The sequence below is a fragment of the Mustelus asterias genome, chromosome 1 (genome assembly GCF_964213995.1).
Source record: "Mustelus asterias chromosome 1, sMusAst1.hap1.1, whole genome shotgun sequence".
NCBI lineage: Eukaryota > Metazoa > Chordata > Chondrichthyes > Carcharhiniformes > Triakidae > Mustelus > Mustelus asterias.
Genome location: NC_135801.1, coordinates 67,902,603 through 67,917,936, shown reverse-complemented (window position 1 = coordinate 67,917,936; position 15,334 = coordinate 67,902,603). Strand labels below are relative to the sequence as shown.

At 44.1% G+C, this 15,334-nt stretch overlaps 1 protein-coding gene across 1 annotated transcript in view; it reads right to left on the bottom strand.

Annotated features, from left to right (window-relative positions):
- The window catches only part of egf (epidermal growth factor), a 105,281-nt gene that overhangs the window by 60,441 nt on the left and 29,506 nt on the right, over positions 1–15,334 (bottom strand). The window contains exons 7-9 of the mRNA XM_078234800.1: positions 7,781–7,903; positions 3,890–4,012; positions 1,203–1,328 (exon numbers count right to left, since the gene is read on the bottom strand). Coding sequence (XP_078090926.1) covers positions 1,203–1,328; positions 3,890–4,012; positions 7,781–7,903 — 372 coding nt within the window. The remainder of the gene's footprint in view (positions 1–1,202; positions 1,329–3,889; positions 4,013–7,780; positions 7,904–15,334) is intronic.

Below are 15,334 nucleotides of genomic sequence, written 5' to 3'. Positions count from 1 at the left end.
TTCCCTCTTTAAAAACTCCATTTTTTCTACAGTCACAAAAAGTTTACTTTGTAAGTTTGATTCTAGAGTAGGAGGGAACCTTGAATGGAGGGATTGTGGAAAAGATAGATAGGAATTTGGAGAGGGTAATAGCACTTTTAAGGATTTTGCTGAAGAAACAGAGATTCAAGATTCAGTGGTAGTTTACAAAGGAAGAAGAGTTGAAAGTCGACTTATTTGAGGAGGGGTGAAGATGGAACTTTGAAGGAGGGGCAGAGAGCACCCAAAGAGAATGAACAATTTATAATTGTAGATAGCATGAAGGATGTAGGTGTGGGACGGGGGATGTGGTGGGAAGGTGGGTGGGTGCGGAGGGGGATGTTGAAGGTGGTGGGGAATGACAAGGGAATTCCGTCGGAGTGGAGCCAAGGAAGCAGGAGTCAGGTCACATTAACATAATGAGCTCAGAGAAGACATGGGAGAGAGACAAGAGAAAGGGCAGGGCGAGCCTTGGGGGAGGTTTAGCTTAGGTAGACAGAGGGATGATGGAGGAAGGATTAAAGGAAACTGAATAGATAATCTCAACCTAAGTGTTAGGCCATGAACTCCTCACACTTACTATTAGAGACAAAGTTACGGTGGAGAAAGATGTAAGGAGACAGTTTCTCAAAAAGAAATTGGGGAAAGGAAATTAGACTTTTCAAAAATAAGCATAAAAGTCATTTTTACAAATCTATTCATCACTTGGAGTTTTTGTCTGTTGGCAGAACATATTGAACTTTGAGTGTGCCCCAGTCATAATTTTATGCCACTGAAATCCACTCTTGGGTTTCCGCCGGGTGCTCCAGTTTCCTCCCACAGTCCAAAAGATGTGCTAGTTAGGTGGATTGGCCATGCTAAATTCTCCCTCAGTGTATCCGAGGCACCGGAGTGTGGTGACTAGGGGATTTTCACAGTAGCTTCATTGCAGTGTTAATATAAGCCGACTTGTGGCTAATAAATAAAACTTTAAACTGATGTGTGCTCCCAATGGGCAAAGCTCCATGTTCTGATTGCAAATTTGAAAACTTACTCCATTTCTAAAAACTGATTTTATTACAGAGTTATTGGGAGAGTGCTTCAAATTGAATGAACTTCCCCAAAGTCTTTACTTCCCCATTAATGTTTATGGCGCTTTGTCCAAAATCAAGAAGACATGGTTTATTAAAATTGTCAACATTGACCTGAGGCACTGCAATGTTGTCCATCAAGTTGTAGTTGATATCCAGGAAGACACTCGCATTCCCATGATGCCGGATTATGTGATACACAGATCTGGCTACAGCCACCATTATCTGGTGCAGAACAACCTGAAAAATAAAACCAAATTGGTCATGGGATCAGTCATAACTTATAAGCACAAACACTATTCATAGAAATCATAGAAACCCTACAGTGCAGAAGGAGGCCATTCGGCCCATCGAGTCTGCACCGACCACAATCCCACCCAGGCCCTACCCCCACATATTTTACCCACTAATCCCTCTAACCTACACATCCCAGAACTCTAAGGGGCAATTTTTTTTAACCTGGCCAATCAACCTAACCTGCACATCTTTGGACTGTGGGAGGAAACCGGAGCACCCGGAGGAAACCCACGCAGACACGAGGAGAATGTGCAAACTCCACACAGACAGTGACCCGAGCCGGGAATCGAACCCGGGACCCTGGAGCTGTGAAGCAGCAGTGCTAACCACTGTGCTACCGTGAAAGTATTCATACTTTGCCTGGCTTTTTTGTCAAGAGGATGCCCTCGAGAAAAGGTATTCTGGTCTAATATTGTTTAGTAGAGATTAATATACTTAAAATAGCTGCAGCCTGAAATAACGGCCGCGATTCTCCCAAAAGTGCTGAATTGGCAGGAAAATTGTTCTAAATCCCAACTGTTTTCTCAGTTCAGCTTCTCACCTGGATCCCCGCACTCTGTGCACTGCAGAGGTCCCAATCGTGAATCCCATTAAAAACCCAGGGGGGCGGGGCCTATTCACGCCAGAGTCTGACAGTTCTGGAACTCTGCGCATGCGCAATGGCCCCGATCTGTCAAACTCCCTGTTTGTTGGCTAGCTCGATCGCTGGCCAGCCCGGGACCCCCGCAGTGACGCCCCTCCAGCCACCCTCCCCTATGGCCCGATCGCGGCCCCCACAACAATTCCCAGGCCAGCCCTGACACCCCCCCTCACCCTGGAGCACCCCAATGTCCAGCCCATCCCCCCCCCCCCAGCAGTGGCGATCCCCTCATGCCCCTCACCCTGGCAGACCCCCTCCTGCTGAACCCCGTGGGGTCAGACCTCCCCCCCCCCCCCCCCGGGAGGCAGGCCCCATCCAGCAGACCACCCCCCGAGCCCACCCCAATCGCTGCCCTCCCTCCATCTCAGACCGATCCCAATGCAGAGTGGTGGTGGGACCCCCATCCCCAACGATTGCCCCAAGGCCCTGCCCACAAGAGGCCCCACCCCTTGGCAGTGCCCGATGCTTGGTGGGCAGTGCCAAGATGGGCACTTTGCCCCTTGGGCAGTGCCAGGGGACACAGGCTGACACTGCCAAGGTGCCCCTGTCCAGGGAGCACCCCCCACCACTGCCCAAGCCCCTCGGGGGCCCTGATTGCCGGCGGGGTCTCCCACTAGTTCCCTGAGCATGGGGAGCTACTCTAAACCCCGCCGGAATGAAGCACTCCTGGCGGGGTGAGAGGTTCAATCAGGACCGGTAAGTTCCTGATAATTAGATTTAAAAGATATTTTAAAAAGATTTAAATGACTTACCTGCCTTCCCGCCGGTTTCCAGCGTGGTCTGACCTGCGACTGTTCACTAGCTCTGGGAGACGCGCATGCATTCCCGGCGCATGCGCAAATCCCAGAACAAGGCCGGTGATGCGCATCTCCCACCCCGACCCGCCAGAAAAGTTGCGGGTCAGGAAGGGAGAACCGTGGCCAACATTTCATTTTGCAAGGAAGTAGAAGGGGCATCTCACGAAGCAGCAGAAACGCAACATTTCAATCTGACAAATAGATTTTTGTTACACCAGAAACTAACTTGGTGGAAGTCTTGGGCAGAGCAGGAGCCATACCAAGATTGTATCACAGCTTGGTATGGCTCCGGCTCTGCCCAAGACCGCAAGGAACTACAAAAGGTTGTGAATGTAGCCCAATCCATCACGCAAACCAGCCTCCCATCCATTGACTCTGTCTACACTACCCGCTGCCTCGGCAAAGCAGCCAGCATAATTAAGGACCCCACGCACCCCAGACATTCTCTCTTCCACCTTCTTCCGTCGGAAAAAAGATACAAAAGTCTGAGATCACATTCCAACCGACTCAAGGACAGCTTCTTCCCTGCTGCCGTCAGACTTTTGAATGGACTTACTTGCATTAAGTTGATCGTTCTCTACACCCTAGCTATGACTGTAACAGTACATTCTGCACTCTCTCGTTTCCTTCTCTATGAACAGTATGCTTTGTCTGTATAGCACACAAGAAACAATACTTTTCACTGTATGCTAATACCTGTGACAATAATAAATTAAATCAAATCAAATTAAAAATCTTGTGGCACAGTGGGTAGTGCCCCTGCCTCTCAGCCAGAAGCTCTGGGGTTTTGATGTTTTGAGAGCACCAGTGCATGTTATTCTGGTTAGCAGAGCAACTCTTCGTGCATTGCAAATGATCCAGACTCTGCAAATCACCAGCAATCTCTATTAAACTTTGCAGCAACTACTAGAAAAAATTTCACATCAATCTAGAGTGCTTTTCACTTTTGTAGAGTCTGGGTCTAAATGGTGTCATTATTGATTGATAGTCAAAAACATAAAGATATTTTTTCCATTTCATTTCACAGGGCAGTTGTTTTAAATACATTTTGCATTTTCAATTTATACCTGAACATGATTTTCCATCAGACTGTAAAATAGATCCTGATGGGCAGACACAGACTGGCCCTTCTGATGTCTGGATGCAGTCATGGCTGCATTCAGTGTAATTTTCCAAGCAAGGAATGGGATCTGGTGAATTAAAAAAGAATAGAGCAACAATGAGATTAGCATTATCAAAGCATTGTTAGCTTTGTCCTCATAAAATATAATGGCTGAATTTTGCACATTATTCCTGCTGCATTTTGAGTTGTACTTGGGTGAAAATCAGCCTGGGAACAACTTCCCCTGCCGGTCAGTGCCAGTTCCAGGATTTTCCAATGGAAGCACCAGTGGACATTGAATATTCTTGGGCATCTTCAAAGGCGACCATTATGAAAGAGCGACAGCTCTGGAAAGTTTTTGCTCCATTTTTATTTTCTACGATTGCTTCAAGAATAAGATTGATATTTTCTGTTTGGAAAGGATATTAATGGAGATGGAGCAAAGGGAATGGCTGAGCAAACTCATGAGGCTGCATGCTCCATTGCATGCCAATGGCACTCAAGATATTGAAACCATTAAAATTGAACAACAGGCTATTAATTCATAAGGTCAATTTGGCTAAAGAATTTTCTTCAGTTTTGCATGTAAATACATTTCTATTGAAGCAGAATGGAGTTTTTGGATGGTCCTTTTGTTGTAGTTGATCCAGGTCAAACTAAGGGAGCAAAGGTTGGCTGATGCCAGCTGTACAAAATGGACTCATAGTGAACTTGCGACCTGTTTCATAAGGACAAAGGAAGGTGGATGCAGTGTAAAATGGGTACCCATTCACTGCGAGTACACTTTACACTTCGGCTACAGTCCAATTCATGTCCAGAGACTTAAAAGGGTAACTGTGGTACAAGTATCATGATTTGGAACTCATGATATGTTTACCCAACATAATACATCAATTATTTAAATGGCTTGTGGAATATACCAATACATATAAGCATCAATTAATAGGACTTTTGAAGTTACATGTGAGGGTGTGGAACTTCATAATACATCCTGGCTGCAGCTTTAAATGATTGCATCTGACTGAATCCTAACACTGCTGCTTCCCCACTATGTCATCTTCTCTATGCCACTATTTTATAGCATTTTTTAAATCTATCATAGGATGTGGGCATCACTTGAAAGGCCATCACTTGTTGCCCATCCCACTGAATAGCTTGTCAGACCATTTTGGAGGACAATTCTAAGAGTCAATCACATTACTGTGGGTCTGGAGTCACGTGTAGGCCAGACCAGGTAAGGATGGCAGATTTCCTTTCCCAAAAGACATTAGTGAACCAATGGGTTTTTACAACAATCAACAACAGTTCCATGGTCACAAGCTTTTAATTCTAGATTTTAATTTAGATTCCATCAGCTACTATGGTGGAATTTGAACCCATGTCCCCAGAGCATTAGTCTGGATTTCTAATCCACTGACCATGCAACTGCACCACTATATCCCCCATTTGCATTTATTTATTACATGTGGAATCCTGTGTACACCACTTAATATTGCTGGGGTGATGGAGATCATTAATCCTATTGAGAGTGGCGAGTATGTGGAACTTGCTACAACATTGAGGTGAATAGCATAGACTCATTTCAGGGGAAGCAAGGTAAGAATATGAGGGATAAAGACATAGAGGATATGATAATATAGTGAGATGAAGTAAAGTGGGAGGAGTCTGATAGGAACAGACGTTGATCCGTTCCGTAAAATTCTATTTAATAATTGGTTTGTGTAGGAATTATGCTATATAATGAAAAACATTGTGGCATTAGAACCATCGAGAGTGACTTTCTGTGAGCCTTTGATAAAATTAATTTGATCACAAATTTATCATCATCCAGTCCATCAACTTACATTTGAAATTTTGATCAATAATAATGGTATAAAAAACTGTTCTGAGTACCTTTTTGGGAGCATGGATATTTTCCCAGCCATCAATTGTACGCTTTAATCTCACCATTTTGTTTAGCATTCTGTAATAAAGCCGCTTCTAATTTTGGATTCTCCGGTGTGCTGAGGAAGTTTGTGTTTTATCAGTCCTTGCCAGTAAATAATTCTATGTTTATGGAGTCAGAAAAGTTCAAAATCCATAGCAAATTCTCCAGTAATGTTTACTGTCATTCTTCAATATTTGCGTTAATTAGAAAACCATGTATTGCACTTAAGCAATTAGAATATAATTCCACTGAAGGATCACCACATTGAAAATAATGGGCGGGATTTTCCAGTCATGCTTGCCCCAAGACTGGAAAATCCCAACCGAGGTCAACTGATCTTTGGCTGGTCCTGTCCCACCCGCTATGATTCCCGCTACAATTCCTGTGGCGGGCGGGATGGGAAAATTCTGCGCAACATATCTGGTCCAGTATCTAGATTGTCAATAGGAATAGGAAGAAACAGCTAATTAAAACAATTACAGTATTTGCTCTTACTGTGATATTTTGCTTTGGGGTGTTTTCCTACGTCAAAGGTGTTATAGAAATGAAAGTTGCTATTGTCTATTCAGAGTAATATATTGACATATGGATACATCAGCATTACACTGTAACTTGCCCTTCACTTCAATAAAGGTTAATCATTACTGGATAGTTTGCATTAAGGTCTTCGAGAGAGAAAGATCACACAATAGGCCATGTTTGGGTCTGTGGAATGTACAATTTTTTAAAAATTCATTTGTGGGACATGGGCGTTGCTGGCTGGCCAGCATTTATTGCCCATCCCTAGTTGGCCTTGTTCAGAGGGTAGTTGCTGTGGCTCTGGAGTCACATGTAGGCCAGACCAGGTAAGAACGGCAAATTTCCTTCCCTATAGGACATTAGTGAACAGATGGGTTTTTAAGACAATCAACAATGGTTTTTAATGATTCTTAATCTTAATTTTTTATTGAATTGAAATTCCACCATCTGCCGTGGTGGGATTCGAACCCGGCTCCCCAGGACATTCGCTGAGTTTCTAGATTAATAGTCTATTAATAATACCACTCGACCATTGCCTTCCCACATGATGAAGATGAAGGGCTGGGAAAAGTTATGAATTAAGGATGTATGAGACTGTAGAGGGATTTGAAGAGGAGAGCCAATGCACAGGGTGATGGGTCAGCCAACGGAGCTCAGCAAAGTTTGGTAGATAATGGAATCTAGCCTGGAATAGGAAGCAGCAAGGGGAACTCTGGGGAGTTGGAATTGGTGAAGGAGGGCAGCCAGAAGAGGATCAGAAATGTGAATTAGGAGGTTGCACAGGCAAGGATGGTCATTTTGGCTGCATGGGGAGGAAGATAAACTTTGCCGCAGGATTGGAAAATGGACTTGAAGTTCAGTTCTGGGCTGAACAGGATATTGAGGTTGTGCACAATCAGACTAAATTTTAACTGGCTGTCAGGTCAGGTCGAGCTTGCAGAAATGAGAAAACTCCTGGCCTGAGACTCCATTCCATTGTCCCCATGGACTTCGTTCTCTAAAACAAACTCCATGGAAATATGTGATGTCGCAACTCAATTCCACTGTCCTCTGCTGTACTCCCGCCTAACTTACACTGTGATTGCAACTAAAAATCTGGAGAAATTTAAGGCTGAAATCCTGACATTAAATCAAACTATTCTGAAATTTTACATCACTTTAAAAAGGCAATTTTATGAAATGTTATAGAGATCTACAGTACAGACATAGGTTATTCAATCTCAGTACTTAATATCAGCCTTTTACATTGGAAATTCTGGACTCTCAAGGTGTTGCAAAGACTGCTTTAAAGAAAAGAAAGTTTGGGGAAATGCTTCAAAGTTTACTGGAAGAATAAGAATCGATGGGTGGAATGTCCCTCCCCCTGACTTTCTTACAGTTTCATGAAAAAGTACTTTCACAGAATCTTACCATGGCAGGTTTTCATATCAGGCAGCAGTACAAAGCCTTCCGGACAATAGCAGTGATAAGAGCCAGGGAAGTTCTCACAGCCTAGAGTGCACCCATGGTTCCAAAAGGCACATTCGTTTACATCTGTGTAATAAAGCGATACATATATTAGAGAAAAGAAAAGTTGCATGATGTTTTTATTTGAAGCTAGGAAATATCCACAGTGGTGCTGTGCAGCAGACAGAGCTATGGGGAAGGAATGGATGGAATTGACAACTCTCTGAAAGAGCTAGCACAGAGATGGTAGGCCAAATGGCATCATTTTGTGCTATATGATTCCAGGTCGTGCAATGAGATGGCAGGAGGCCTCACCTCGTACGTTCTTCCTCATTCTCCACTCATAACTCATTCAGTTTCAAGTAGGATCACTGCAGAGACATCATCTTGAACTGCCACTGAAAACTTGCTGGATGAATTGATCATGAACCATTTAAAAACCAAGGGAAAATAAATGAATTTACATTTTAAACATCTAACTGGGAGCTGTCTGTGTTCGCTTTTGGTGTTCCTATTGGCAGTCCTGCTGCTTCTTATTGTACAAAAGACTTTTCCACAGACATATTCCAATTCCAACCAACACCACAAGAAAAAAAACTAGTTCGTAGAATCCCTACAGTGCAGAAGGAGGCCATTCGGCCCATCAAGCCAACACCAACAACAATCCCACCCAGACCCAACCTTACAACCCCATATATTTACACTGTTAGTCCCTCTGACACTAAGGGCAAGTTAGCATGGCCAATCAACCTAACCTGCACATCTTTGGACTGTGGGAGGAAACCAGAGCACCCGGAGGAAACCCACACAGACACAGGGAGAATGTGCAAACTCCACACAGACAGTGACTCAAGGTCAAAATTGAACCCGGGTCCCTGGTGCTGTGAGGCAGCAGTGCTAACCACTGTGCTGCCCAAAATTTTAGATCTTACAATCTCCATACAATTGAATGCCCATAAATGTTAGAAATTTATACATAAAGAAGTGTTCTGCTTACACAGGTAGATAAATGAGGAACTATAATGGGAGATTTTCTGCTTTCATGCTCCTGGCACATGCTATTAGCCTTTATTAGCAAATTGCATAGCCCAGCTTGTAAATTCCCTTTTAATAAAATTAATGGAATCTGGATGGACAAAATTTGCAGATCTATTCAGCCAACATCTGGAGTACTGATACTGAGTCCTTCTGTTATATATGCACAGGACACAAAAATGTTCAATTTGTGTGTGCATTCCAATGTAGTCATGGAAATTACATTTGTGCCAGTGATGGATTTAAGCTGGAGCCGTTTACTCAAATCCCATTCACACAACATACCACATGCAACATCTATCCACATATCATTCACATATCATCCACATATGATATGCATACATGATTGGTCAGTCAGGGAGAGTGCTGATTGGTCAGTAAGGGAGAGTGCTGATTGGTCAGTAAGGGAGAGTGTTGATTGGTCAGTAAGGGAGAGTGCTGATTGGCCAGTAAGGGAGAGTGTTGATTGGTCAGTAAGGGAGAGTGCTGATTGCTCAGTAAGGGAGAGTGCTGATTGGCCAGTAAGGGAGAGTGTTGATTGGTCAGTAAGGGAGAGTGCTGATTGGTCAGTAAGGGAGAGTGCTGATTGGTCAGTAAGGGAGAGTGTTGATTGGTCAGTAAGGCAGTGTGCTGATTGGTCAGTAAGGGAGAGTGCTGATTGGTCAGTAAGGGAGAGTGCTGATTGGTCAGTAAGGGAGAATGTTGATTGGTCAGTAAGGGAGAGTGCTGATTGGTCAGTAAGGGAGAGTGCTGATTGGTCAGTAAGGGAGAGTGCTGATTGGTCAGTAAGTGCTACTCTTGATTCTCTGAAACTGAGTGAGTTCGGACTGAAAAGACTTTAAAGTGACATCACAGAAGGGCTGTGATTTGATTGGGAGCTGTACTAAATTTGAAAATCCATTTAAATCACTGTTTAGAAATTGCATTGAAACTGAGGTAATAAGGAGATATATAATTTAAAAAGTTTAAATTAAAAAAATTAAACCCAATTCAAAATTAATTAAATGAAATAGAGATGGAGGATCAGGCGATGTGTTGTTCATGCGTGATGTGGGAGCTGTTGGACCCCATTGTGGTTCCCAGTGAGCATGTCTGTAGTAAGTATTTGTTGCTTGAGGAACACGGCTCAGAGTGGATGAGCTGGATTCTGAGCTTCAGATGCTGCGACACGTCAGGGAGGGAGAGAGATACCTGGACAGTGTGTTCCAGGAGGCAATCACACCCCTTAGAGTAAATACCTTGAATTCGACCAGTGGTCAGGGAAAGGAGAGTGTGGCTGCGAATGAGGCTGGTAGAGGGATCCAGGAGGTAGGGTTGCAGGAGCCTCAGTCCCGGAACTTTTCCAACAGGTTCAAGATTCTTGTTCCCTGTGTGGATGGGAATGGGTACTGCCGGGAGGATGGGCAAACTGACCACGGCACCGTGGTACAGGGAGCTGTTGAAGTGGGGGGGAGGGGGGGAGAAAAATGAAATGTAGTCGTAATTGGGTATAATATAGTTAGGGGCATCAACACTGTCCTCTGTGACCAGGATCGAGAATCACGAAGGTTGTGTTGCCTGCCTGGTGCTCGGGTTTGGGGTATCAGGTGTGTTGATGAAGGTAGGGCGGTTGATGTCATATACATGGATTTTAGTAAGGCGTTTGATAAGGTCCCCCATGGTCGGCTTATGATGAAAGTAAGGAGGTGTGGGATAGAGGGAAAGTTGGCCGATTGGATAGCTAACTGGCTATCTGATCGAAGACAGAGGGTGGTGGTGGATGGAAAATTTTCGGACTGGAGGCAGGTTGCTAGCGGAGTGCCGCAGGGATCGGTGCTTGGTCCTCTGCTCTTTGTGATTTTTATTAATGACTTAGAGGAGGGGGCTGAAGGGTGGATCAGTAAATTTGCTGATGACACCAAGATTGGTGGAGTAGTGGATGAGGTGGAGGGGTGTTGTAGGCTGCAAAGAGACATAGATAGGATGCAAAGCTGGGCTGAAAAATGGCAAATGGAGTTTAACCCTGATAAATGTGAGGTGATTCATTTTGGTAGGACAAATTTAAATGTGGGTTACAGGGTCAAAGGTAGGGTTCTGAAGACTGTGGAGGAACAGAGAGATCTTGGGGTCCATATCCACAGATCTCTAAAGGTTGCCACTCAAGTGGATAGAGCTGTGAAGAAGGCATATAGTGTGTTGGCTTTTATTAACAGGGGGTTGGAGTTTAAGAGCCGTGGGGTTATGCTGCAACTGTACAGGACCTTGGTGAGACCACATTTGGAATATTGCGTGCAGTTCTGGTCACCTCACTATAAGAAGGATGTGGAAGCGCTGGAGAGAGTGCAGAGGAGATTTACCAGGATGCTGCCTGGTTTGGAGTGTCGGTCTTATGAGGAAAGGTTGAGGGAGCTGGGGCTGTTCTCTCTGGAGCGGAGGAGATTGAGGGGAGACTTAATAGAAGTTTATAAAATGATGAAGGGGATAGATCGAGTGAACGTTCAAAGACTATTTCCTCGGGTGGATGGAGCTATTACAAGGGGGCATAACTATAGGGTTCATGGTGGGAGATATAGGAAGGATATCAGAGGTAGGTTCTTCACGCAGAGAATGGTTGGGGTGTGGAATGGACTGCCTGCAGTGATAGTGGAGTCAGACACTTTAGGAACATTTAAGCGGTTATTGGATAGGCACATGGAGCACACCAGGATGGTAGGGAGTGGGATAGCTTGATCTTGGTTTCAGATGAAGGTCGGCACAACATCGTGGGCCGAAGGGCCTGTTCTGTGCTGTACTGTTCTATGTTCTATGTTCTATGTTCTATCTCATCTGGGCTGCAGAGGAACTTGTAGTGGGAGGGTAAAGATCTAATTGTCGTGGTCCACAGAGGTGCCAATGACATAGGTGGAACAGGAACGAAGGTTCTGCTAAGGGAGTATGAACAGCTAGGAGCTAAATTAAAAAGCAGAACCAAAAAGGTAATAATCTCTGGATTACTACCTGAGCCATGAGCTAATTGGCACAGGGTCAATAAGATTAAGGGGGTAAACGCGTGACTCAAAGATTGGTGTGGGAGGAATGGGTTTGAATTCATGGGACATTGGCACCAGTTTTGGGAAAGAGGGAACCTGTTCCGGAGGGATGGTCTTCATCTGAATTATGCTGGGACCAAGTCCTGGTGAATCATATAACTTGGGCTGCAGATAGGGCTTTAAACTAAATAGTGGGGGGGAGGGTTCAGTTGTATGGAGAATTAGAAAATCAAATTTAAAGGAGAGGGTAGAAGTGCAGGTTAATGATATGGACTTTCAACTAGTTAAAGGAGCCGAGGGCTCAGGAGCGGTTAGTAAAGTTTCCAGACCACGTAATAGAACAGAAAATATAGAAGGTGGCAGGTATCTAACCTCAGGCAGAGCAAACAAGATGACAAGTATGAGAAGGGAGGTGATCAATGCAGGACTGAGGGTGTTGTTCCTAAATGCGCGCAGTATACAGAACAAGGTAAGTGAACTTGTTGTGCACATTGAAATTGGCCAGTACGCTGTTGTGGGCATCACAGAGGTGAGGCTGCAAGGGGATCAGAGCTGGGATCTAAATATCCAAGGATATATGTCCTATCGAAAGAACAGGCAGATGGGCAAAGGGGGCAGAGTTGCATTGTTAGTTAGGAATGAAGTTAAATCAATAGCAAGAAGCAATATAGGATCAGAAGGCATAGAATCTCTGTGGGCAGAGTTGAGGAATCACAAAGGTGAAAAGACCCTGATGGAAGTTATGTACAGGCCCCCTAGCAGTAGTCAGGATGTGGGGCAGAAAATAAATCAGGAGATAGAAAAGGCATTTAAAAAAGGCAATATTACAATAACCATGGGGGACTTCAATATGCAGGTGGACTGGGAAAATCAGGTAGGTAGTGGATCCCAAGAAAAGGAATTTGTGGAATGTCTAGGAGGTGGTTTTTTGGAGCAGCTTGTGACAGAGCCTACTAGGGACCAGGCAATTCAGGATTTGGTGATGTGTAATGAGCCAGACTTGATTATAGAACTTAACGTGAAGGAACCCTTAGGGAGCAGTGACCACAATATGATAGAATTTACTCTGTTGTTTGAGAGGGAGAGGCTGGAATCAGATGTAACAGTATTATAATTAAATAAAGGTATCTACAAAGACATGAGGGAGAAGCTGGCCAGAGTTGATTAGAAAGGGAGCCTAGCAGGGAAGATAGTGAAACAGCAATGGCAGGAGTTTTGGGGGGGTTTTCGGGAGGCACAACAGAAATTCATCCCAAGGAGGAGAAACCATGCTAAGGGGAGGACGAGGCATCCCTGGCTGCTGAGGGAAGTCAAGGACAGTATAAAAGCAAAAGAAAAAGCATTCACATTAGTGGGCAGCCAGAGGATTGGGAAGCCTTTAAAAGTGAGCAGAGGACAACCAAAAAAGCAATAAGGGGGGAGAAGATGAAATATGAGTGTAAGCTAGCTAGTAATATAAAAGAAGATAGGAAGAGTTTTTTCAATATATAATAGGTAAGAGAGAGGCAAAAATAGCCATTGGACCATTGGAAAATGAGGCTGGAGAAGTAATAATAGGAAACAAAGAAATGGCAGAGGAACTGAATAGTTACTTTGCATCAGTCTTCATGGTGGAAGACACCAGAGCTCCATGAGAATCAGGGGGCACAGGTCAGTGTAGTGGCCATCACTAAGGAGAAGGCTTTTAAGGAAACTGAAAGGTCTGAAGGTGGATAAATCATCGGGACCAGATGGACTACACCCCAGGGTTCTAAAACAGATAGTTGAGGAAATTGTGGAGGCATTGGTGGTGATCTTTCAGGAATCACTGGAGGCAGAGAGGGTCCCAGAGGACTGGAAAGTAGCTAATGTAACACCGCTGTTTAAGAAGGGAGGGAGGCAGCTGACAGGAAATTATAGACTGGTTAGCTTGACTTTGGTCATTGGCAAGATTTTAGAGTCCATTATTAAAGATGAGATCGTGGAGTACTTGGAAGTGCATGATAAAATAGGACTGAGTCAGCACGGCTTCGTCAAGGGGAGGTCATGTCTGAAAAATCTGTTGGAGTTCTTTGAGGAGGTAACAAAGAAGATAGATAACGAGAACGTGATTTATTTAGATTCCCAGAAGGTCTTTGACAAGGTCACAGAAGGATTTGAAAGCAAGGATGAAGGTATTAACATTGAGATATTGCCGGATGGGAAACCAATGGAGGCCAACAACCAAAGGGAAAATGGATAAATGAGACTTGGGCTGAGTTATGATGTAGGTAGCAGAGATTGGATTACCACAAATTCATGAAAGATGGAAGATGGGAGACCAGCCAGCAGTGCATTGGAATAGTCAAATCTAAAGGTAACAAAACCATGGATGATCATTTCAGCAACATATGAGCTGAGGCAAGGTCAGAGTTGGAAGTGGTTATGAAGGTGGAAGTAGGAAGTCGCATTGATAAATGGACAGATGCTCATCTTAGGATCAATCACAACACCAAGGTTGCAAACAGTTAGGACCAACTTTAGAAAGTTGTGAGTTTATAGTGTGAATTTTACCTTCACAGGATTTCTCATCATCACTGAGAAAGTAGCCATCTTTACACTCACAATGGTTTTCTCCTAAGATTTTCTTGCAAATGCTTCCACTGTCCTTTTCTGCAGAAATATGTAATAGAAGCAAGAAAACAGAAAGTTAAAGATACATGAATAACGACAGTGAAACTGCCTATAGTATTCTATCTCTCCTTTGAATAAAACCCTAGTAATGGGAGTTCAGATATTAGGGATAAATTTCCAAATGTGTGCTCTTTGCACAGCGCCTTGCCCACTGGGATTGCAGAACAAGAAACTGACAACTTGATCCCTACAATTTCCATCCATTATAATGAAGCAGTAGGAAATGGTAAGACTCACGTCACATGAAGACATCTGATCATTCAAAACTGGATCCTTGCCTCCTCAAAGGGCATTACTGTTTGCAAATCCAAGGGTGGTGGAATAGAGTTTTGTTTTCAAGGTAATAACTATTCACTTAGAATCTGCTTGCAGATTTAGGGAATGTGACAAATCTGTAACTTTCAGACAATACTACAGACATTCTTAAATCCATGTGTGGCACTAGTTGGTCAGATACTTTGCTTTATTTTCCAGTTGATGTTCCCAGTGAGTAGTAGTATTCTCAAGAAGCACTGGTTGGGAAAGTGTGGGACAGGACTGTTCAATGTTTCTGTCCATTTAACTAAATGGATGGAAAGCCAAGCCCTTTGATCCAGCGATTTCTATTCATGATCACGGTGGCACAGTGGTTAGCACTGCGGCCTCACGGTGCCAGGGACCTGGGTTCAATTCCTAGCTTGGGTCACTGTCTGTGTGGAGTCTGCACGTTGTCTGCGTGGGTTTCCTCCAGGTGTTCCAGTTTCCTCCCACAATCCAAAAGACGTGCTGGTCGGGTGAATTGGCCATGCTAAATTCTCTCTCAGTGTACCCGAACAGGCGCCAG